At 43.1% G+C, this 24,957-nt stretch overlaps 1 protein-coding gene across 1 annotated transcript in view; it reads left to right on the top strand.

Moving 5' to 3' along the window:
• The first annotated feature begins 4,510 nt into the window (after positions 1 to 4,510).
• The window catches only part of chd7 (chromodomain helicase DNA binding protein 7), a 55,166-nt gene continuing 34,719 nt past the window's right edge, over positions 4,511 to 24,957 (top strand). The window contains exons 1-5 of the mRNA XM_019347382.1: positions 4,511 to 5,960; positions 6,382 to 6,450; positions 6,531 to 6,712; positions 14,765 to 15,219; positions 24,253 to 24,394. Coding sequence (XP_019202927.1) covers positions 4,511 to 5,960; positions 6,382 to 6,450; positions 6,531 to 6,712; positions 14,765 to 15,219; positions 24,253 to 24,394 — 2,298 coding nt within the window. The remainder of the gene's footprint in view (positions 5,961 to 6,381; positions 6,451 to 6,530; positions 6,713 to 14,764; positions 15,220 to 24,252; positions 24,395 to 24,957) is intronic.

The raw sequence follows: 24,957 nt of genomic DNA, 5'->3' as shown, positions 1-24,957 counted from the left end.
AGCTCTCCTCCCTGCAATCCAGTCACTTAATACCAAAAAAAAAACTGACCAAGACTAACAGATTTCCTGCTTTACGGTACAGAAATAGTATTTTTGTCACTGGCAACTGGCACTTTGTCAGAAATGGCTCCTGGTCAAGTAGTGAAAATGTTCTGAAAATAAAGTTAAACTATTGTTGACGAAACTACCACTAGTTTAAGCCTTGGATACCTTTGCATTTTGGTGGCCATGTCGTAATAAGCTCTGTGTTCGTACAGGCAGCTTGTTTATGGCTCATAGGTATGGAGGAAAGGACTCGTTAATGCTATTTACACAACAAGAGTGGATGCTCCCAGCGGCATCTTGGAGATTTGCAACAGAAAGGCCCAACAGCTTTAAGGAGAGCTTTTTCACTGTAGTGCTGTGTCATGCTAATGTCATGTTACTTAGTGAATGGCTTTAGTTTATAAGGGTATTGTCACCCAAAAAGTACACATTAAACAGTATGCAAAGAGACTTTGAGGAATCACATCTGGTTACAAATAACTTGTGCTCGTTAGTCTCAAACGTTAACTTTTAGATTCTTGAGACTTTTCAAACAAAAAAGTCTTGGATTAGTTTAAAAGTATCACTTTGACTTCTGTGTTTTAACTGAGTAGAACATGGTAGTTTTTACAGCATTCAGAGTTTCTGGCAATAGCAGATGGTGGAAGCAGTGAAAGGATGTTGGACCAATCAGTTCTAACAGTTTTATCCTCTCGAGTAAAGCTGAAGAGAAAACATCTGCCTGGTGACAGGAAGCAGCAGGCTTTATGTGAAGTGTGGTCATATTTTTGACAAAACAGTAGCAGAAGTGCTGCTTCTCTGCCATGCAGACTGCACCAAATGTAGGCCCAGCTCTGTGATAGGCACGTGAGCCAGTCCAGGATGTACCCCATGCTGTGATAGACCTCAGCAGGCTGTATACTCAGACCTAGTTAGCCCGCAGTGAGAGGTGCTTCACTAAATCTGACGATTTGGAATATCAGTTGCCTAATTTGATTATTTGTGTGGGCACGAGGAGTTTTACAATGCCGAATATTTATTAAGAAGGAAAACTTGCTAATGCTTGTGAGCTACTTTGCGTGAGTGGAAATAATGACACGTTTTATCCCCGATACCTGCCGAGCTCTATAATGAACCAATATGTGGGAGGGAGGAGTGGAGGAGGATAGAAATGGGGCGAAGGAGTTTGGGGGAGGGGGGGGGAACTCTGTAGCGGTATAAGTTGACTTGGCTGTTGGTTTTTGCAGCGCATAGAAGCAACAACCAAACCTCCCCCACTCCTCTCCATCTCCACTACACACACACACACACACACACACACACACACACACACACACTTCAAGCATGCTCAGATCCACCTACCTCCATCCTCTCACTCACACTCACTGGCTTGTTAGATTGGCCTCTAAGCTTCTCGGATGCCTAATTTTATCACACAAATAATGCTGAGTTCTTAGCAGTAAGTTTCCCGTACGCATTTTAATTTAGATTTTTATACAGAGGGAAAGGGAAGCCCACAGGTAGCAGGTGGCTAATTCCCGTACCTTCAAACATCTGCCAGAACTGACTGGTTAGTTAGCCAGCTGAATGAGTTGCTGACTGAAAAGCTAACCACTGACTGACTGGTGTATGGGCAGGTTCTGTGGCCTGTTGGCTTGCTGTTTTCTGGCTGGCTGGATGGCAGCTGCTGCTGTTCAAACAGAGCTGCATCTGCTGGGTCCTTTGTTCTAACACACACACACACACACACACACACACACACACACACACACACACACTCTCAATGACTCCAAATGTGTGTTGGAAAAGAAAGAAGTTCTTTGTTTAGTAAAAATGGAGGTGGGGGAGGGTCTCTTGGGGGTGGGGTGATATAGAAAAGTTTTATTCAGTGGTTGCCTTTTTAAAATATAATTTTTAACATCTTTGTGTTTTACCTCAACGGATAAACTAAAATCTTTACGAATGAGGTCATCATACCGTAGTTAATAAAGACGGCAGTTCAGTTCTGCATGGAGAAGAAAAGCATTTTCTGTTAAACAAACTTTGATAACTAATTCTCATTCAGTGTTTCTTTCAGTGGGGTTTCTAAGAATGGGGAAAAAAATCAAAATAAATTGTGTTCTTGGGTTTTACTCCTGAATTCAAAAAGCTACCTTTGTAGAAAATGTCCCTACAAGAAATGTCTAACTTTTATACAATATCAACCACGGAGAAGAAAAGGGTTTTCATGCTCATCTGATTACCCGTTGCTGATCAATACATCTTAGCTGCTAGTAGTGCTGGGCGATATGGAAAAAATATTTATCACGATATGAATTATTTTATATCACGATAACGATATATATCACGATATACCACCTGACCTGTGGTCATCTGGAAAGTATGCAGTCTGTAAACAGCGAGTGGAGAGGGTGCAGTCTTTGTTTTGAGCATGTAAAGCATGTCGCAAATCCGGGTGCACGTAAAGCAGCACCATGTCGCAAAACCACAAGATGGAGTTTCTTTGCGAAATTTTTTTTTATACTTTTAACTTTATGCAAGAGAAAATAGAGCCAGAGCTTATCTTTACATTTTACATTCTGTAGTGCCATTTGTGGGAGCATTTCAAGTTGCTATACATCAATACAACCGTTATAGCCCAAATTTTAATAATATGTATGCATTAAGTCCATAGTAACTACATAAATTGCAAAAAAGTGCAATAAACTACAAAAAAATTGAAAATCGTTATTGGTTTTTTTAACATACATTTCTAGTTAGAGAAATTTAAGAGGCTTATCCCTCAAAACTGTAAATACAAAAAAGTTGCACAAAATGGTTTCCAACCACGAGAAATTTATTTTGAGTGTCTTCATAGTTTTATTTTTGAGATACACTAATTTTTATATACTACAAGAAAAATGAAAATAAATATTATAATGCAAATTTGCAAAAAACGGCATGTGCATCAAAATAAACTATTTCCAACAGTGTAATTTGACTTCTAAGCATCCCAGAAACGATACAGAAAAGCATAAAGTCAAACATGACCTTTAAAAACACCAACATAGGCTTTGAAGGTAAAAAACTACATTTTGCGCGAAAATGACGTCACTTCCGGTTTTGGACAGGTAATGGCGGACATGCGATAGTTCGCGCTGACTTATATTCCAAGTAGGAAGTGTTATGAACAGCTGATCGGATCGGCAAAGCCTGTTTCTGGAATATTATGTTTTTGTTGCTGCAAGTCTGGAATATTATGTTTTTGTTGCTGGAAGTGCTTTTTATGCAATTTTTGCAAAGCTATATGTGGAAGGAAACCGTGACCTAGGGCAAGCTAATGGAATAAGATGTAAGTACAACTCCTACGGTTTCATATGCAAAAAAAATTATTGCGCTACCTTAAGGTTCCAGTTCTACAGGGATTTAAAAATAGTTAGGCAAAACGGAGTGTGCCTGCTCTGACCGGTTGTAAAGGGTTAATGATATATTTTATGTAATAATTTATAAAATTAGGGTTAGAAACGATAGAAGACAAATAGCACGATAGACACTTTTCTATCGTCCACACGATATATATCGTTATATCGCCCAGCACTAGCTGCTAGCTTAAACTAAACTGTGTTGTCCCTTTGTACAGGTGATCAGCACCATCAGTACTCACAAGGTTCATGATATGATTATGTTGTTTCATGTCCATCAGCAAAAGTTACTGTAGTGTAACTAGCCTGTAAATCAGCTGCTTTTCCAGTGAGTCTCCACGTCCATGTGTTGGACTGCAGCTGACAGCTGTACTCCTTGTTCTGCTCTCCACCCGCTGTAGGTTCTGCTTAGAGCTGCCCTGGAGCAGAGCAGAACAAGGACTCCTTGACCAGCTGCAGCCTAATATATTCTAGTTGGAGCAAACCAGATAAGATGCTCTCTAGGTGAGCTGCTGAAGGATGCTGGGGACTCTCACAACATCCCCCTGCCCTCAGACTAGCTTTTTAGCAGTGACTAATCATTGAAAATAAGAGTGAGGACGACTGAGTAATTGTAGATGAAGTCATTTGCTCATATTCATCAGGAAATGATAAAACAACTTGCTGAATATAAAGTTAATATGAAAAACTGGTATATTATATTGTTACTGGCATATGGAGTCTTATACCTGTCAATAGTATCACACTACATGAGTAGATTAAGTTAGATGGCTGTGGATTTACTATGTAAACGTACAGAACTATTGAAGACTAGTTCTATATGAATTAACAAAGGCAGCATGTGACAGTTCATCGGTGGACTGTTAAAGTAAATTATTTTTATAGTGAAGCATCCAGGAGCTCTCTGCCCTTCTCTGAATACGTGCATTAATTCCACTGTTTCTTTTTCTCTTCCTGTCTCACCAGAAACCTTCATGAGGACCATGGTGGAAAGCTTCAAATTAGCAGCTATCTGATTAGCTTCTCACTGCACAACAAATCTCCCTCCATCCAGTCCCCTCCATCTGTGGGGCCTCCATCCAGCCATGGCGGACCCTGGGATGTTGAGCTTATTCGGGGACGACCCAGGGCTGTTCTCAGATGGATTAGATGGTTTAGGAGACTGCTTTCCTCAGCAGTCAGTCCCAGGCCAGTCTGCTCCTCTTGCCCAGCAGACAAATTCCACTCTGAACCATGAACACCAGGGAAGCAGGGGATACCACCAGGGGATGATGCATGGCAGTGGGCCTACCCCAGCACAGCCTAAATTGGGGCAAATGTACGACCATGGCCCGTATACAGGCTATGATCAAGCCGGCACCCCTGGAGGACGAATGATGGCTCAGAATGGCCCCAGCCAGGGTCCCCCAAATGTGAACACGGCTATGAATGGCATGACCTCCCACTACCACAGTAACCCAGCTAACGCTAGCAACCCCCACCATGGGTACCAGGGTGATACTGGAGGAGGAGGAGGTGGGGGAGTTTGGGGCCAGCAGCAGCAGACCAGACCAGCTTATCCACAGGCTCCAGCACAACCAGGGGCTACTCCCAACCAGATGGGAGGCTACCAAATATCTCAAGGCAATTATGGTGGGATTCAAGGTCCACCCACATCTAATGCAGCCCGCATGAATCAACACTACCCTCCACAGAGCATGGCACCCCCTCCTGCTCAGGACCCATCTCACTACTTGGGACATGTTGGAATCGGGGGTAACCAGATGAGACACCCTCAGCCTCAGGCACAATCCCAAGGCTATCCCAATATGGGACACACATCCCGATATCCACACTCCCCATCCAGACAGCCGCCACACCCCCACCACCAACAGGGCATGGGAGGGTTCGGGGGTACTCAGTACTCTGGCTATCAGCCCCAGTATGGTGCCATAGGACCTGGGATGGGCCAGGGTCCTAATACTAATGTCAGCGCTAATGCCAGCCAGCCCATGGGATCAGGGCAGCTTGCCCAGAGGTTTAACCAGGGAACAGGCCCGGCAGCAGGGCAGCAGGGACAACGATACCCCCCTGGACCACCACACCAAGCCCATCAGACTCATTCTGCCCCGATGCAGCAGCAGCAGCAGGCAGGGCAGCAGAGCCAGCCTATGCACCCCCTAAACCACCCGCAGAATATGCCCCAACCCCAAAACCAAGCCCAGTCCCATCTTGCCCCCCCAGCTCAGGGAACTTACTCCTCTCCTTCATCCATGTCCCCAATGCGGGTTTTGGGAGCCCCGACCCCTCCTCCCGCCCAACAGGGCAGACCTCCTAGCACAGGGCTAGCTGGGCCCCCAGAGGTTGCAGGATACACAGCAATGCATTCTCCACCCAGTGCTATGGCCCATCCACAGAGGACTCCACAAGCCCCACACTCCCAACACCAGCAACCCCATAGCATGGCCCCCAGTGCAGGGCAGATGTATCCCGGTATGGGGCCACAGCGTGGCGCACAAATGGGACCAAACAGGCCTCAGCTCCAGCAGCAGCAGGGTAAGCAGTGTTCTGTTCATGGGCTTCACTTTGATCCTTTATTGGCGATCAAGATCAGTTTCTTCAATTTACAAAAGGACAGAAAACTAGAAACTAAAGCCATCTCTATCATGGATGTAGTGGCTAAATACTGAGTGAAGCTTAAAGAGATACTTAGGATAAGACACATGGTTTGATGCCATGATACTTGAAATGTGACTTTGTCTAAGAGAAATGATCAAAATATGGAAAAGTAAGAGTATGTCTACACCTGTTTTGGGCGGGGGCGGCAGTGGTCAGATGAATTTCATTATCAAACACAGGGGAACAAGGAATACTGCCTTGATTCCATCTAAATAGTTGACAAGGGTGACACGACAATGATGATTGATTCTTTTTTTTTTTTTTTTTTTTTCCTTTTTTGTCCTGTCACTTTATCCAGGGCACGAAGCCCCCGCAAGCCAGGGCGGAGACCAGCGTTTACTCCAGACCCAGCAGCAGGCCTCTCGAAGTGGGCAGCATATGCAGCCGGCACCCATGAGTTTCCAGGGACCGCCTGTTGGTCAACATGGAATCCCGGCTCCAAACCAGGGCCTTGGGCCACCCACTCAGAGCCCTCAGACGCAGCACACACACCTGCCCTCACACCCTCATCACTTGCAGAGCACGCCCCTCCCCCCAACCAGGCCTCCCACCCGTGGGCACCTCCACCTTCTGCCTCCCACCCACTCTCCTCACCCCCTCTTACCCCACAGAAAGTGCCTCACATACAGGTGAGTCTCCGTCAAACAGACACTTTGATGTGGTAGCAAGGCTGAGTATGTGTGAGTGAGATCAAGACTATGTGCATTTGTTTTCATGTGTGGGTGTATTTTATGTGAATGTTTATTTTTCATGTGGGTGGGGGAATGTGTGTATTTGGAGTGTAAGGGAAGTGTGTGTGTGTGTGTGCAGGAGTGAGTGTGTGTCTGTACATGACATTTGAGAACACAGCGGTGCATTGGGCACTGGCTCACTGGGGTTTTGTGTATGTTTGTTCACGTTTTTTTCTTTTTTTCCTTTTGTGTGTTCTGCTGCGGGCCTTGTGCACGGTGGTTGTATTTCCGTGTGTGTGGTGGGGGGAGGGGGGATGGATTTTTGCAGCCGCTTATTTCCTGTGAGCTGCATATCCTGCGACACGCGTGCACATACATGCACAGAGGCGCCACTAGCATAATTTCTCCTCCCCCTTGCTCCCACTATCCCCCTCCTCTGTAGAGGAAACCTCCCTTCCTGTCTCTCTCCTCCCAGTCTCCTCTCTTTCCGCTCTCCCTGTCTGTCTTACTATTTGTCCTCTCCTTTTCAGGGGTGCCATCATTAAGTTAATGTTGTGTAGCCAGATGTGCAGAGAGACAGTTTGGACAAGAGGGAGACCGTGAGGATGGGGTGTGATTAAGTGATTTGGAGTGAGAAAAAAACATTAAGAGGAAAGAAGTGAAAAACTGAGAGAAAATCTCAAGTAAAGGGAGTCCAGAGGACAGGGATGGTGGGAAGACATTCTCAGTGGCGACCAGCACGTTTGTGTGTTTGAGTGCACGGCACCATTGCCGCCTGCGTCACATGTCCTCTCCTTCCATTAGCTTGTTTTGTTGCTCAAAGCCCCCTTTCTCCACTGACCCATTCACACACAATAGCAGCCCTGTGGACATACACACCCAAAGATCCAGTCCCCATTTTCTCTTCCACCCCCACGCCTCACCACCTCCCCACCTCCAAGCCTGCATCGCTGTGTTCAGTGGTTGACATTTCAGCCGTCACACTTAATTTATCCAGCACTCCTGACCTACATGCCAGGTTGACTGGTGAGCCTTGCTCCTTGCTGGGGCACGCACTGCATGTGCCGTTCTGCCATTCTGGCTCTAGCTGCAGGCCCAGCAGCCCCCGTCATTACACACACACCAACGGTGGTCTGGAACGGAATAGTGAATGTGCCTTGAGAAATAGGATAGCCTAACTAGAGGAGTTAGAGTAGCGTGTGCATGTGGCCCGGGAAGCAAGGTTTCTGTGCGCCTCATGATGCACTTGTTAGAAAGAGCCACACACACAGACACACACACCAAGCTGGTCAGTCAGTCATGATGACTGCATGTCTGGTACTCTAAGCTCCATCTGTTCACTAAGCATGGTTATTACACATGCACGCACACATGCACGCGTGCCTTCGTCAGCAGCTCAAGGTCAAAGCTCTGGCAGAGTGCTGGGGTGTGACCTTTATTCTACATCTCACGCACACTATGTTGTGTGCAGCACTCTAGTTGACATGTAACGCGCCTGTCTTACCCCTCCCCCTGCTCTGCTATACATCTAGCTTACCAGGGTTCTGTAGCTTTGAGGAAATGCTGCTGTGATATGAAGACGTCGGATGCTCGTTTGTGCGAAGTTCAGCGAATGAAAATATTCTGCAGTTGACTGCTTACTCAATACGCGAGCACAGTTCATTTTTCATTGATTTTTCTCTTGGTAAAGTTGAAGTTTATCCCATCTGAACTGTCTGTCTATAATAATAGGTGGATGCTGGGATGGACACTTGTCTTCTGGATTCGCTGGACACACAAAGTCAAATTAAGTGAAAATGATCAATGGAGATTGACAGCAGATAGTATGACTTTGTACTTGTTCTGAAATTTAACAATATAGACATGTCAGAGGTTAAGGAAAAAGGTGTTTTGTTTTAGTTTTTTTTTTTTTTTTTTTTTTTTTTTTTTTTTTTTTAGCAAGGTGTTTGTCTAATGCATGCCATCAAAGTCTTTGGACCTCTTCGGGCAGTACAGTTGTTCCTGATATCTCCTCATTGGTGCTTTGATTATGTTGTTGGATAGCACTGCCTTTCATGCCAGTCCAAAGTCTCCTAAAGCTGTTTATTTGTGTTATACTGGTGACTGAGAAGGCCACAGTATATGATTCACATCCTTTTTATACTCATAAAACCAGTGAGTCAGTGAGCCCTTGTCCTATAGGTGGGAACCGGTTCTATCAGGATAGAAATTTTGTTTGTATTGACTCTTATCTCTAAAAAGAACATGTTCCCCGCCTTACACAAAAAGTGTCAACAAAAGCAAGCAAAGTTTATGTTATTAGAATAATATAACAAAGTGGTGTGCAGTATTTATTCCCTCAGCATATGGCTCACTCGACCTTTGCTTAAGTTGTCAAACTCAGGACTATGTTTTAAGTGTAAGCATCCAGATTTTGTCTTTTCTTGCATTATATTTTAAACTAAAATTTCCAGATCACCAGTGTTCATATCCGTGAAAGAAATACACAATTTTTCTTTTTTTAAAGAATTTCTGGTTCAGAGTGTTAAAAATCCCTTTAAGAAGGATGTATGCTTTTAGAGGCATTGACAACATCTTAGCCACAGTGACCTTGTCCCAAAAGATGACAAATCAGGCTGAGAGTTGCTAACATTTGCAAATTTTAACATTATAGTCTAGTGACTGCCGTTGATGTAACCAATTAGATATGATTAGGGCTGGGCTATATGGCCTAAAATCCATATCGTAGTACAATTTGAAGCATAATCCATTGCGCCTTATGTATGAATTCTGGTTGTGCTTACTGACCTTGAACCGATTTTATGTGGTACACAGCGCTCAAAAATCTGTCAAAGTGTTTTAGTACTATTTTGGTAAGCTACGAAGACGCACCGTTTGATGGATTGTTGGAGCATTACGGCTACCGTAGTCAGGAGCCTTGCAGAGTAATCTGGGTCCAAAACTTCGTCCGCTTCAGGTCCGAAAGTCAATCGAACTCAAGTGAAGAGAGTTCGTTTGACTTTAGGACCTGAAACAGACGGAGTTTGCCATATTGTGGCATCACTGAGATTTAAAAACTGTCTAAATTCTTTCATCTTTAATAAAATGATCAGTGTCGCTGCTTTACCAGGTGTAACAATTAAGTTTAACATCCAGACATCCATGAAAACAGAATTTATTAAATTTAACAGAGTTTGAAGTTAGCAGGAAGTTAGCTCGCTAGTTTCCACCTAAACATAATACACCATGTTCTGACTGAGAGAGATTTCTGAAAAATTCAAACATACAGTTCTGCTATCACTTCCAACATAAATGAAGACAAAAAACTAAACAGCAGTGATGTTTGTAGGGTTACTGAAGTTGGGCTGACTAGTATATAATGATGTGCTACGTGATCGCTAGCGACACAGCTATGTTAGCATAACATAAACACGGTGAAGCCAAGGATGAATGCTAACTTTGTTCCACTCGATAACGGACCAAACTTCAGTCAGGAGAACAACTAAGATAATCCATCCACAATATGAGGTTAGTCATTAATATACTGTAATAACATGGGAATAGAGCAGCTGCGAGAGAATTCAACATTAATGAATCAATGGTATGGAAGTGGAGGAAGCAGTTTTTGGCTTTCCTCATATTCCAAAACGTGCTTTGTCTCTTCGCTATTACTGTTGCCCGGCATAATTTGCAGATGATATTGCTTGCAGCTGCTGCGATGCTTTTGACCAAAACAGGCGAAGCTTGATGACACAATCAACATGCGCTATCGTCATGGAGCAGTATAGTCAAAATCTCTACCATTGGCCAAATTCATATTGTTTCTACCGTGTACCGTTTATACCGCCCAATCCTAGATATGATATAGAGATATAGATATAATTAGAATTGTTCAGAAATGTACGTTTTAATAAAGATTCTCAGATTCTAAAAAGTCAACCTCATACCCAGTACATTAAGCTTACGCAACCATTTCTGTGTGAGAACTAACTGATCAAAGCTTGTGCTTCAATGTTGCTCTAATAATTATCAGAATATAATCACTGTGCTTAAATTTTCATCCTGTAATTTCTATGTTTTAAACCATAGTCACAAAACGTGACAAATGTTGGACACTGTTCAGTTTTCTTTTGATATTTTGACTTATTACTGACGAGTTGTCAATGAGGTTAATTAGAAAAAAGTTGGCTTAATGGAGAATGAGCTTAAACTGTTTTAGAGGGAGGATAAATGGAGGGGCTGCACCACATCCCAGTATATTATAACCGATTTTCCAGGATTCTTTCAGTTGTTAATCAAATGTATAGACCGCCACAGTGTGATAAAGATTTTGAACTGTGAATCAAGCAGTGCTGCCTTAGTGTAGTCAAACAATTAAAAACATGGCCCAAGATGTGAGCGTAATAGGTGTATATTAAGTGCTTCTGCCTGGTTGATTTAACCATGGCACGATTCTCTCCTCTCACTCTCACCTTCATCCTCACACTCTCCCCTCCTGTCCTCCCCTCTGTTCGCTGAGAGCTGACACTTGACGCTCTTCATCTACTCAGTCTGTTACATTAGCCATGCAGCTCTTCTGTTGGTGGTCTTTTAAGGATTTTTTTTCCCTTTTATGAAATCCAATTATTGGGGATGATATTACAATCTGTTTTGGAAGTGAATGGAGATCATGTCTCAGAAAAGAACAATAAAACGTGCCATTGTTGATGGAAACACTGGATTTAAACCAGTACCTGTGGAAATGGCAGAGAGCTGAATTCGCCCTGCAGAACGCCAAACCTTGACGCAGCACTCGAACATGTGTGTTTGTGTACACACTGTGTGTGTGTCTCCATTGTCATTCCTGTGATTGATTATCTAGGAAGCTTGGCAGGAGGACAGATTTATCTCTTGGCACCGCATCCCCCCTCGCCATCTCTCTCTCTTTCTCTCTATCCCTCACTCCCCTCCTGTTTGTGTGCCTAAAAGGCTCAGTTTACGTGTGTGTCAGCAGGTGTTTGTGTGCATGTGTGTAGAGGGTTGTGTGATGTGACCTTGCAGTAGTTGGGGGTGTGTGTGTGTGTGTGTGTGTGTGTGTGTGTGTGTGTGTGTCCGCACACACACTTGCATTCTCCTGATGGAAGTGGACTTGCAGTGATAGCAAGCACTTCCTCCTCCAAGTGAACAAGCCGTGTGTGTGAGCTGCTGAGGCATTTTGCTGTAAACTTGCTGATGCTCATACACTTCATTGAAAAACACACAACTGCACACATATGTTACACATGCACGCACAAACACACACTCTCAAAGGCTTGGTCTCTTGCTCTCGTATGACACACACACACGCACGCGCGCGCGCGCGCGCGCGCTCCCTCGCTGCGCCTTTTTGAAGTATGGAGATAATTTATTCGTGTCATGATGCCTGATTTCCCATCTGCTACTGGGACCCTGAGCAGCTGGAGGGAGAGAAAGGGGGGAGGGATGGAAGAGAGAGGGAGAAAGAGGAGAGGCAGTTGGAAAGGCTCCCAACAGCTGGTAACCAGTTTCCTGTCACAGAAAGCTTACTTGGGAGCAAAGAAGAGGTGGTGGTGGAGGGGAGAAGGAGCAAGGAGATGGGACTGCTGGAGAGAGGAGGAAAGATGAAGTGTCAGCCAGTTTGTTTACTAAGGTTAGGCTGCTGGAGTCGAGGCAGGAGGGGGGCGGAAGCTGCAGCAACAGGGAGTTGAAGGGAGGGAGGAGATGGCAGCCGTGTTCATGGATGGATGATTGAGTCCCTTCTCCCCCCTCTGCTCTGGTCTGCCATTACTGTCAGATTCATACGCCACCCTGCAGAATTTATATCAGTATTGACTGACAGGTGAACCAGCACTGAAGCCAGTCCACATTTAAGATTGTTCGTTTTAGAGTTTAAATGATTAGTAGATTAATAATCAGTAATCCAAAAATAAGTTGGTTAACTAAACTGATACGGTTGATTAACCACTGAGGTCATTTTAAACAAAAAAAAAAAAAGAAATTCTTTCATTTGAGAATTTACAATTTTTGTCTGCAGGCAGAACAAGATCACATGGTAGAATAATCAGTGTTTGAGCCCCAGTTTTTATTTTTTATTTTTTATTTTTTTCTGCTTCTGTGGTATATTTATGCTCTAGTTAGTAGGGGTGCAACGATACACAAAATTCACGGTTGGTTTCGGTTCGATACTTTGGTGTCACGGTTCGATATTTTTTCGATACAAAAACAATGTTCATGCATTTTTAATTTGTCATTTATTAAAATTATAAATATATATTTTAACTCAAAAGTAGTTTTTAAATTTAATGTTGCTGAAACAACAAAATAATAAAAAAGAGTTTATTACAGAGAAATGGCTCTTTCCAAAATAAAAGCTATACTATACGCTTCTTCTGGGCGATATTCTCAGCAGCATATTAAACAAATCAGGTCCCCATAAGGAGAATCATGTGCTAACGGCTGTCTAAATGACTCGGGTAAAGTTTGTAGCATGCGTGCTTGTTGGTTTTGTCTGCTTCCACTTGTCTTTGCACTACGATGATGTCGACGTAAATGTGCAGTCATATTCGTTGTGTTCCCACTAGTGCTGTCAGTGTTAATCTCGTTAAAATGACATTAACGCCATAACGCGGCAAATCTCCGTTAACGAGTTACCGCGGATTGCCCCGTGCGTGGGGCTGGACGGCGTCAACACGTTAACAAGCTAACTGCGCTAACGCACTAGTTCCCACCAATTGAGCATTGCGTGGCACATCTGACATACTGTTTTACTTTTGTCCATGACGCGCTTACCCTCAGGGTCATGCTTCACATGAAAACCAAGATAGCTCCAAATGCCAGATCTGAATGAGGGTGGGGGAGGCTCAATTTCGGGTAGCGTTGAGGCAGTTGCCGTGTTGCAACGAGCTTAGCTTCTGTCTTGCTAGCTTGCGCTGCGCTCAGTAGATCTGCACTTGACAGTGCAGCCTAGGCGGGGTAATCGAACGCAGATCCACTGAGCGCTCAACACAGACAGCATCGTCAGAAGAAAAGTTGATAAAATAAATATAAAATTTTGTATTGTTCGATACATATGCGTATCGAACCGAAAGCACTGTGTCGAACAGTTCAATACCGATACGAGTATTGTTGCACCCCTAGTAGTTAGATTGTAACTCTGAAACCCTACACTGTAAGCTACACTGCACTGATGTGCTACACCTCTTTTGTCATTGGCCTGTTCAGGTCCTCCTGTGTATTTCTGGGTACTTTTTTGCCACAGTTTTTGAATGAATCAGTGAGAAAATAATAATCATAGCCTCAATAAAAGATCCCACACATGTCAGCAAATTGAGATTGTTGGAATAAATGGTAAATGGACTGATTGTTATATAGCGCTTTTCTTCTCTCCTGGAGCATTCGAAGCACTTTGTTGCCTCATTCACACAAACACTTTGTTCTAATAAGTGCTTCCTATCTGTCACTCACACACATTCTTACTCCGATGGATGCATTGGAGACCAACTTGGAGTTGGTATCTTGCCAATGGTATTTGGCATGCAGACTGGAGCAGCCAGGGATCTAACCACCAGCCTTCCTAATCAGTAGATGAACTGTTCTACTTCCTGAGAGCATCCCAATATATGTGAATATATTTGACGGAATGACCAGAGGTAGGGAGAGCAACAGTAAGACCTCAGCAGAGAACAGGCATCAATAATAACTGATAAGATACTAAACCAGATGCAGTATGAAAGCGGAAGACTGGGTGGAGGTGGGCTGTAAAGCTGCTTGTAGATGCACAGAAAATGGGGCCCTGCTAAGGCAACATAAATGGCACGCTATATAACATTTGCATACATCTTGTTTCAACCAATAGGCTGCCATTGAGATCAGCTGATCTCCTGGCAGCGGCTTTGCACCATTCCTGGACTGTCTAAATTAATGCTATGTTCCGTTTCTGTGGAAATTGTTATAGTAAATGTATGTATTATTCTGTCAGTGCCTCTAATTTTCAATTGTCAAGTAACTTGCATGTCTTTCTCCTTCCTCTGTTAGCATTCCCCCACGGACCCGTCAGGTGATGTTTTGATGGCGGTTCCTGACAGGCCAACAGTCGGTGCCAGTGCCGCCAGTCAGCCTATCAGCACAGAGAAGCCCAACGACCAGGAGACCAAGCCAAAAAAGAAGAAGAAGAAGAAGGCAAAAGTAGTGGATGGAGAGGAAGAAGGTACAGGGAAGAAAGCAGGAGGAGGAGGAGAGGAAGACATAAAGTCTGAATTTCCAGGAACAGGAAGTGATGGTGGTGAACACATTACTGGCACAGAACTTGGAGAGGGAAGTTCAACACCGGTGGAAGAGAAGAAAAAGCGGAAAAAGAAACCAAAGGAGAAGACTGAGGGCAAGGAGCCCAAGACCCCGAAGACGCCCAAAACACCCAAGACCTCCAAAGAGCCCAAGGAGAAGAAGGCCAAGAGCTCCACACCCAAGCCCAAGACTCCCAAGAAAACCAGGTAGGACTAATGCACTATTACGGTTACTGCGTGTGTCATAGTTGATGTTGAGCGGGACGTGACTGTAGTAAACCAGATTAAAGTATCAGCTAACAGGTGAAAGGACTTATTTTCTCATCAGCTGTAAAGAGCTCATGTCCAGAGCGTCCCAACAGTGCATTTGGCACCATTAACCACTAAGTGGAACTGTGAAGATTTCAGTTTCACATGAAAACAGAAATGGATCAATCTGAGGAGGGTAGCTCGGGCAGTCTCGGGTCATGTGGGTAACATTTCAAGTGCTGAAGTTCAGCATGCTGGAGACATCTCGATTTTAATGTCAAATGCTGAAGCTGTCTTGAGTGTAGATGCACAAATATAGTATGTGCGGATACACACAGACACCTCTAGGCCCATCATGGGCAAGCACGGGGAACCAAAAGGGTCACAACTCCTGAGCAGTGAGCCGCTGCACGCCGTGTACAGGTGTGAGTTAGCGATCAAAGGCCTGCTAACAGGCACATCTGAGGATCAGTTGCATTTACAGCTACATATTAAAACAGTCAGGCTTCGTTTTTTAACAAAGAGGAGCAGAGCCAAGAACTTTTTGGTTTTTTGTTTTTTAGTTGAAAGTTTCTGAAGAACAACGTGAATAACATTTTTATGAATGTTATTAATAATAATTAAACTGCCACCGTTTTTAACATTCAGTATCACACATTTAATTCTGGAGGAAGAGTGAGGTCCTGTTTAAACTTCCTGTACAGGGTTATAGATGAGTAACTTCCAGCACCTATCAGCGATTGCCTATATCAGCTTCAGTTCACTTTGTTTACTCTGTAGTCTTATCCCTGCCTTTTCACACCCTTCCTCTCTCATTTGTCACATCCCCTTTTTCACCTTCCGTAAGAAATAGACATTTAAACGGCTGTTTTTCTGAGTCGGTGGCTGCTCTTTCCCTTGGTTTCTTCCAATCAGTCAGAGTCTTAGTAGGCAAGAAGAGCTCAGGGTGTTTGCGTATGAGAGTATCAGCAGCGGTTTCATTGTGAAGGTGGAAACTCTATCGGTCTGAGGAATGTGTCAGGATGGCCCCCCATTTCTCTCTAATTGTTCCGTAGTCCGTGGCCCATCTCCTTTTATCCCAAGGAGGAGGGAGGGCCAAAGCAGCAAGTAGGGGTCAACACTGGGGGAGGTGTGTGTGCATGAACTGGCCACTGGAAAAGAGTTTGGGTGTGTGGAAAGAGGGGGGAGGCAGCTGGAGTGAGTGTGTGTAATGTAGGGGTGGTGGGCATTGTTTGTGTGTGTGCGTGTGGGTGAATGCATGTGTTGGGGGAGGGGCCATTGCTAATCTTTGTGGCAGAAAATGGCGTCTAATGGTAATGAAGGCCATGCTGCTGACCAATCCACACCCTGAGCTCAACACTGTGTGTGTGGGCAGAGGGAAATGAGGAGTCCATTCTTAACTCTCTGTGTGTGTGTGTGTGTGTGTGTGTGTGTGTGTGTGTGTGTGTTGGTAAACTAGCTCTTATCTGTTGTCAGGCTTTCCTCCATCTTGAGTGGCGGCCTGGAGCTCCCAGGTTAATTTAGCATAATAATGGCTGCCAGCCATTCACTGCTGCTCTAAAATGGTGGACCTCTGCAATCACCCAACTATCTTCTGTTTTATTCTTTCTTCTCGTTTCCCTTCTCCTCCCTCCAGTCCCACCCCTTCCTGACAAAGAGGAGTGTATCCTTTCATCTTTTCCTCTTCACTGCCCTCCCCTTCTTCCCCCTTCCTTTGTCTTTCTAATTTAAGCCGAGGACTGAGGAGTGAAGTTTTGAGCACATGAGCAAGTAAATCTCCATATTTTGGGGAGAAGTTTGTCATTGCTTTCATGAAGTTGAGCTCTTCAGAAGTTATGGTTTCTTACAAAAGTCATGTAGCATGTTAAGTTAATCAAACATGGTTTTTGCAACTTTTAAAAAAGTGTCTATTAGAAAATGTGTATTATGAATTTCTGAATGAAATGGGTCTTGCTGACTCAATCTAGATGCTGGTCCTGTAGGTGCTTTTCCGAAAGCAAGCACTTCTTCCTTTGGTCTGAAAAGAATGATACCTTCATTTGCATGTTACCTTTATGCAGTTATTACCCAACTCCTACTGCCTTTCTTATCAGTGAAATACATCTTATACATGTATTTTTTTCCGGTGCTTGTATATGTCGTCCTTCTGCTGCGTGTTAGGCTATACAAGAAGTCTTGTGGGCACATGCTGCCCCCTTCAGTTATGGAAGGCTAGCTGATACATCGGTATCAGGTAGCGTATTTAAAAAAGAAAAAGAATAAATAGTGTCTTTATGTTTTACGGATTGAAAGGTATTGTAAGCATTAGTTCTGGTGACATCCCTAGAATCCTTCAAATAGAATTTCACACCACCTGAGTGGTAAGCTAAGGTTAGCCAGCTCGCTGCCAGCTGTGGATAAAATCGTATCTACAATTATCTAATCACCCGGGGCTCGCTGGGTAACTTTGTCAGTTGTTTTGAAATTACTTTAAAAGTTAATGCTATGAGTTAACTGTCACTAGAGCTACCGACAGCAAAATTTAACTAGCCATCTGGGGTGGCTGAGTGGGCCGTCAGTGGATTGATCCTCATCAGTCAGATTGATCTGAGTGTGAGTGGATTTGAAGAATGAGACTTGTACAAGAAAGAGCTTTGAGTGCTTTAGTTGAGTGGAAAAGCAATATATACCACTCCAGTTACCATTCACCTAACCATATCTTGTCTACTAAGGTTATCTCCAGCAAAACTGCCTGCCTGTTTATTTCAACAGATGTATTATAATTTTTAACAGTCAGTAAATTATTTAATGATGAGGACCAAAGATGTGTAACAAGGCTTTCTGTAGTAGTAGTTATTGGATCGGCTAGCCAGCTGGCTGTAATGTAAGTATATAGCTTGTATTGATTGTCACTGAGGAGTTTTTACACTGGTCTCTCACTTGTATAGGATGTATGACAAGCAGATACAACTGTGCAACATACCATTAATTTTAAGTACGTTTTTAATTATAATCTAATCTTAAGGCTTTTAGGAATTTGAGTTTTCTTTTTTTGTGTTTTGTCTTTTTCAAGGGGCTGGAATTCCTTTCCAAATCTGATGAAATGTACCCATTAGTGCTAAACTTTTTGATCTAAAGCCAACTTTGACAAGGCTCTGCAAGGGCCACTAGCGCATATGTTCCGTTACATTTTGGGGGGATTTATGTGAGATTTCCACCAGTGGGTGGAGAAATAATCTTCAAAGCTCAAGGGTTTTTCTTGTGGCCCATACCATACTACAGTATGTTTTCTCTCTGCAGTGTCTATTTGCATCTCCTTATGAACAAATAAACCACCACAGGAGCAGACTGAAGTCTTTGCTTAATCAGTGTAACCAAGATGTTCCGCTGTGCTGTTAACCCTTTGAACACAAGCTGTTTTCATTTGGTTCTTGCTCTTTTATTTACAGGTTTGTGGCATTGTCACAATCTGTGCCTATACGTTAGGCTCATGATGCTTGCCAGCATCTTACATTGATGGATAGATACTAGGTTGTAGGCTAAATTGAGTTTAGTTAGGCAAGTTTTATCCTGTATTAGATGATTGCAGTACCTGTTGACACAATTTTTTTTGCTGGATATCTTGATGGTTATTCAGTATTTAACACCGGAGAGCATGAATAAGTTCCACCAATTACAGCTGTTTTGCTTGAAAAGGTTAAAAATTTGCTGCACAAATTTGTGCAGGCCAACTGGATCCTAATGAGCAGACAAAATAAATGGAAATTGAAGATGGTCTCAGCTGTTCAGGACGGTCTGAGTGTGTGCTTATGTGAGCAAAGCCGGGAGAATCAGGTGGTTTACTCGTCCAGTCAGCTCACTCCTCTCCTTTGACCTTGCCTTGTCTCTCCATCCTCTTTTTCCCTCACTCGCCTGCGCTCCCTCTCTGAGGAAGTACATCTATAAATAACACAGCTCTCAGCGCCACACCCTTCCCTCGATGTGTGTGAATATATGCGTGTACGTGTGCATGCACAAGGGTGATTTGTTTGCTGTACACACAAAGAAGTCAGACATGCATGCAGACACCTTGTGTGCAAATACAGCACTTTCTGAACACACACAGAAGCGTATGCGCGTTGCCTTCTGGACTTTTTGTGTGCATCTGTGTATGGGGGTTCAGTGGTATGACTCATCACAGCAGCAGGTGTCTGTTCCACCCCGCCCTCCTTCTTCAGTTTCGTTTTGTATCCCAATATTTTACTCCACTACTCTGCTTCCTGTCTTTCCTTTATCCCGATCTGAAAGGAGCATCTCAGCTCCTTGCTGACACACACAGCAAGTTACTTCAGTCAAGGTGTGCATAAGGAAATTACCACATTATTTACAAAAACAAAACACTAACTGTGTTTTACGTTACTTTTATTAAGTAAACCTAAAATGATGGACGACATTGCAGTCTATTAATGTAATCTTAAGGTGACTGTGACTACAATGTGTGCAGTGTTGTAAGCATAGATAGGGCCGATGAACTTGGGTAGGCCAAGTTTCAATATGAACTCTTCAATGATAATCCGTAGTGAATCAGGCCTAAAACAATGGTGGTTGTTGCCATTTGTTTCCATGCTTTGTCTCCATTGGCCCATGGTAACGGCACGTCATACAAACAAGTTTCTGCTGCCACAACTACTTCTTTGTTGCAATCCCAAACAATTTGTTTTATATTGCATTTTCCTTCTCTTTGTTTTTTTTGTTTGTTTGTTTGTTTGTTTGTTTGTGTTGTTTTCAGCAAATAAACAGTGTAATTTCATGCTTCATTCTTATTGGTTAGCCAGTAGATACAGCTCATAGCAGCAGTCCCATTGTGAGATGTGGCACTGTTGGTCTTATCACAGGCTATCGTTGGTGGAGCCCTGACCAAATACATCACCACAGTTCTTTCATGTTGGTTTTATTTGCTTAAAAAAAAGTCGCCGTTTAAGTCGCCTCATCAACAAAGAAAATCTTGCCTACTTAACTGTATACAAAAGATGGGTGTTTTTTGTTTTGTTACATTTTGTAACATCATGTTTTGTATAAAATATATTCCACATTATAGGGACAACAAAACCATTGTGGGTACCTGAAATGGAAATAAAAAAATGAGGAAAGTGGAAAATGAAAACAGAAGTGATATTGTTGGCTTAAAAATTACTCAAATAACTCAAAAAACCCCAAATAAAATATTGGAAGTGCCTGGAGTTCTAGTCTTTGTTACTTCCAGATGAATGTGAGGCTTTCCGATTCATATTTGACTTGTAATGGCTCTTCTGAATATCCTGAACGTTTCCTCTGATGAATGGCCTCCATATTGTAATAACTGAAGAGACTAACTTTTATAACTAATAAAACACATTTCAAACAAAACAAACTAAATGAGCAAAGCCACTTTTGCAACTAACTGCGCTAATACCGAAGTGAAAACAAAAACTAAAAAAACAAATACAAAACTATTAATAACTGCCCTCCGTTTCAGTGTCAGATCCAATTATTGCTCACTTGAGGCTTCAAAATGCCAAAGCCTAGATTACACTCTGTTGTGGAAATGGACAGCTGGAGGCCTGATGGCCATGTAGTCCTTCCTGTTATACTTTTTTTTTTTTGTTTGTTTTGAAGTCTGCGTACTTGGTGCATTGCAACTTCCTCTTGCTAACCAGTGAATGACGTAACCGTGGCTGCGTGAATCTTTTATGCTTGGTTTATGCTGTAATAGGCGGCTTGGGTCAAGTTCCTTAAAGATGAGGATGAGTTGATGACAGTGTCTTGTTTGCAGGCTGGAATATAGAAGCAAGAAAAGAATCTACACTATCTTACAAGATTTGTTTGACTCATTTAGTCCTTTTTAGGAACTTGATGGGTTTTGTTCATGTAAACACAGTTGTAGCGCAGTGATAATGCATTCAAGTATATGCTTGAACCACAGGCATACTGGAATAGTAAAGTACAATATATTCTAAAGTCACATTTTCAGGTAAACATTTGTTTCAAGCAAAAGTTGCTCTAGCCCTTTTATAAAGTAAATGTTGATTTGTATTTTCACCTAATCAAACTGGACACAAAATTAGATTTTTAGAAGAGTGTTGAAACGATGAAAGACAATGGATTGAGCGTGAAGAGCTGCAGAGAGGTGAGGGTGCGATTAAGAAGTGGGGCCGTGACGAAGCTAGGAGGAAGAGAGAGAAGGCAGCCAAGTGGAGAAGTGTGTTTGTGTGCGTGCTTGTGTGTGTGGCCAGATGGCTCCAGCGTGTGGCGACCAGCCAGAGGAACAGGTGCAGGTCACATGACCAGCCGTTACCACGGAGATGGTGATTGCTCTTGGCGTGAGGATGAAAGGAGAAGGGCCCCAGGGACAGAGAGGGGGTGAGAGATGTAGAGGGAGGGTGAGCGAGTGAGCGGGAGGGAAGGAGGGAGAGAGGCACCGAGCAGGAAAGGGGACGAGCGACACAGGCAAAGAGCAGAGAAAGGAGACCGGCCGTACACTACAGAGAGCAACACAAATGGTTATATGTTCTGTTTCGTAGTAGGTTAGTTAGTGGAACAAATTGCTGTTGCCTGATGGCCTGACATAAGTGTTAACTTTTACTCTGAAATAAATCAAGACGTTGTAAAGCGGAGTGTAAAGCTCGGTTTAGATAGCCAGTTTGATCGTGGATCCAGTTCCATGTTTGCAAATAAGCTGGATTTGCTAATCCCCACTGCCAGCTAATCACTTATGAAACCTTTTAACAGTACTTTTTTTTTTTTCCTTTTATCAACAACGTGCAGTGTCCTAAACCTTCAAATTTTAGCCAGCATTGACTTTTTATTTAAAGTCATGGATTCCATCTGTAGCCAGTTATTTCAAAAGTAACTTTTATGTAACAACATATTTAAAAAAACAACTTTATCCACTGCAAAGTCCTCTTTGCAGGCAGGTGTCAGCCACTTTGGCATAGAATACCATTGTACATTTCCATTGCTGCAGAATGTAACTCATGGGTCAAGTCTTCCAGTAACTGTTTATTGAAGCTTTATGCAATATTTCTGATTGTTTGCTCTATATAAGCCATGCAGGGTCTCAAGTGAGGTGATGAAAGCAATCTAAGAAGATAACGTTGTTCACTCTGTGTTTATCGTGAAAAGTATAAAATTATGCACCTACAAAGAATCAGGTAATCCTGATCGTGGTTGAAACAAGATTGAATGATACCTCCTACGTTTCTAGCAAATAAAGTTGTTGTAGTTTGGTTTGGTTTTTTTGGACTGTTTCAAAACCCACAAATATTCAGCCCTAGGTCAGTGGTGGGACCATTTTCCTTCCAAAGTACTACTGAAAACCTAAATTAATGCTTGTAATTTTCATGCTGCTTTCAATTTTTTTTCAGTCTCTAAATAAAAGCAAAAATAAATCGTACACTCCTACAAATGAGTTTTTTGTAATATATGATGGATTCAGATGAAACTGTTTTCTCACAACTGATAAAATCCAAAAATGCAGAATGATGCAGAAGCCTGGCGAGCGACACAATGTTGAAAATACTTTGACCCTGTACTCAAAGTATTGTTAGATCATGTCGGAGTTACATTACCAAACTTATGTGTGTGTTGTGTTAGACATTTGTTCATAGTTTCAGATGCTCAAGCAGTATTTTAACTTTGAGTGTTGTCTCACTTTTAGGCTTTTCTCGCATTCAATAAACTAGTAAAGTAGTTGCCAGGAAAACGCCATCACTGGGTAGTGTACATCACTGTTTATTACACAGCATCAAAGTATTTCCAACTTATTGTCACTCAACAACCATTTGCGTCAGTGTGCGTCTCTGCATTTTATCAACAATGAGGAGAAAATGCATTTTGTTTTATCTGAACCCGTCATTAGGATTCCACAGTGGGTGTAAAAGTGAAATCTGTGGTGATGCTTCAGGTTACATTAACACGAAAACTATGTGATCATGACCAGAGTTCCTTTGTGTTTCTGAGTGTTTTTGGTGCGCACAGCTGTAAAAAGTAAGGTGTGATACGGTTTTCTCAGTATTCTGCTGTCATCTGATTTTTAGATTGCAGGTGCAGAGTAGTTAAAGGCTAACAAGCTTGGACTGGTTTGAAAGATTGGGCTTTTCGTTGTCAGATTTTCAGAATACATCTAGTTTTGAAACTGAAACCCAGAAAGGAAAAAAAACAAAACATTTTAACATTTGAAAGTTAACTAGTCAGTAGTGTGACCCCTGCCTCAGCATGACCTCTCCACTGTAGATCTCACTGTGTTGTACAAGGTCTCTGTACCTGCTAAAATAAAATGGTTGCTGGGCTCAGCTCAACAGCCTCCAGGCTCTGTTGAAGAAAAGACAACTTTTTGGGGGTGTTGGATGGGATGCCCGCATATCTTATGTGAATTCATAGTCTTTGGCACTTTTGAGATGAATGGTTCAAACAGAGGTTGAGGAGGTGTCACTCAACCTGCATCGTACAAACATCTGCCGTTTGAAAGAGGTAGAAATGCGACGCCGTGTGCCAGACAGAAGAAGGATGCCGAGTGTCCTCTCACCTCTGTGGTGTGAATGCACACAAGCTCTCAGACAGAGCCAGCTCCTCTTTCTTTCCATGCCATAGATTGGAAGAAGCCTGGGGGCCTCTCGGCCCCTCCCCCTTCCTCTCACAGGCCTTGCTCTCCCCCTCCCTCTCTCTTTCTATCTGCCTGTCTCTCTCTCCCTCCCTCCCTCCTTGTGGGTCTCTCTTTCTGCCCCCACCCCACCCCCTCTCTGTCTTGCTCCCTCTCTCCCTGTGCCTCCATGCAGTCTTTCATCACATTAACCCCCTGTGTGCCAGAGCCTGAGGCACACTAATGATTTCTAAATGGGTAAATCAAACATGGCGATTGCCTTGGGACAGACAGGGGCGCACACATGTAAAAGGGGTAGCACTTTGAATAATGGCTTTATGTTGTGGTTAGACTCAAGAGCTCATTCTAACTTGTTTTTTTTCTCTCTCTCTTCTTTCCATTGTATCCTGTAACAGTAAAAAAGTGGAGTCAGAGGGTGGGGCCAGTGCTGCTAAGAAGGATTCAAAGAGAAAGAGAGAGTTCTCGGTCAACGATGATGCTGAGGTGAAGTCTCCACCCCCGTCTCCACCTGAGGAAGAGGATGATGATGGCGTACAGGTATGAAAAGGAAAGCTGTCGTAGAAAGTTTTGCAATGCCATAAAAGCACTAAAACACATGTACAGAGTAATTTTTAAAAAAGCAGGAGGACATGAAAACCTTTGCAGATCTGTGTCATGGCCTGTAGAGAGAGACGGCACTGAGGCAGTAGGCGTCAGCTGTTTGTGTTGTAAACCAGCCATGTTGACAGACCAAGCAGACAAGCCCTCCTGTCAAGTTGACATCATGCAACATCAGCAACTTTTCAGCTGCTGCATACATTTTTATTTTTATTTTTTTTTATTTTACATCTCGAGTGTGGTGTAGTTTCTCTACCAGGCTGCCGAGAACAGTTGAAAAAGTACTTTTAAGTACTGGTTTAGAATTTGGAACCTGTCCATGAACCCGTGAACAGATTCATGAAATTATGTGCAGATATAATTATGTGGATCTTGAAGAGAGTAGCATCTGGCTATTAGCTGTATGAAGAGTTGTGGCTCTAATTCAAACAGGAAAGCACTTTAGCAGCTGTATGTCCCCTTAAACATGTCCTCTCCAGGCTACTACCCTAGTTTGTTTCCAT

This window comes from Oreochromis niloticus, linkage group LG18 (genome assembly GCF_001858045.2).
Source record: "Oreochromis niloticus isolate F11D_XX linkage group LG18, O_niloticus_UMD_NMBU, whole genome shotgun sequence".
In the NCBI taxonomy this organism is placed as follows: Eukaryota; Metazoa; Chordata; class Actinopteri; order Cichliformes; family Cichlidae; genus Oreochromis; species Oreochromis niloticus.
Note: the sequence above shows the minus strand (reverse complement) of the source record. Positions and strands in the feature narration are given on the sequence as shown.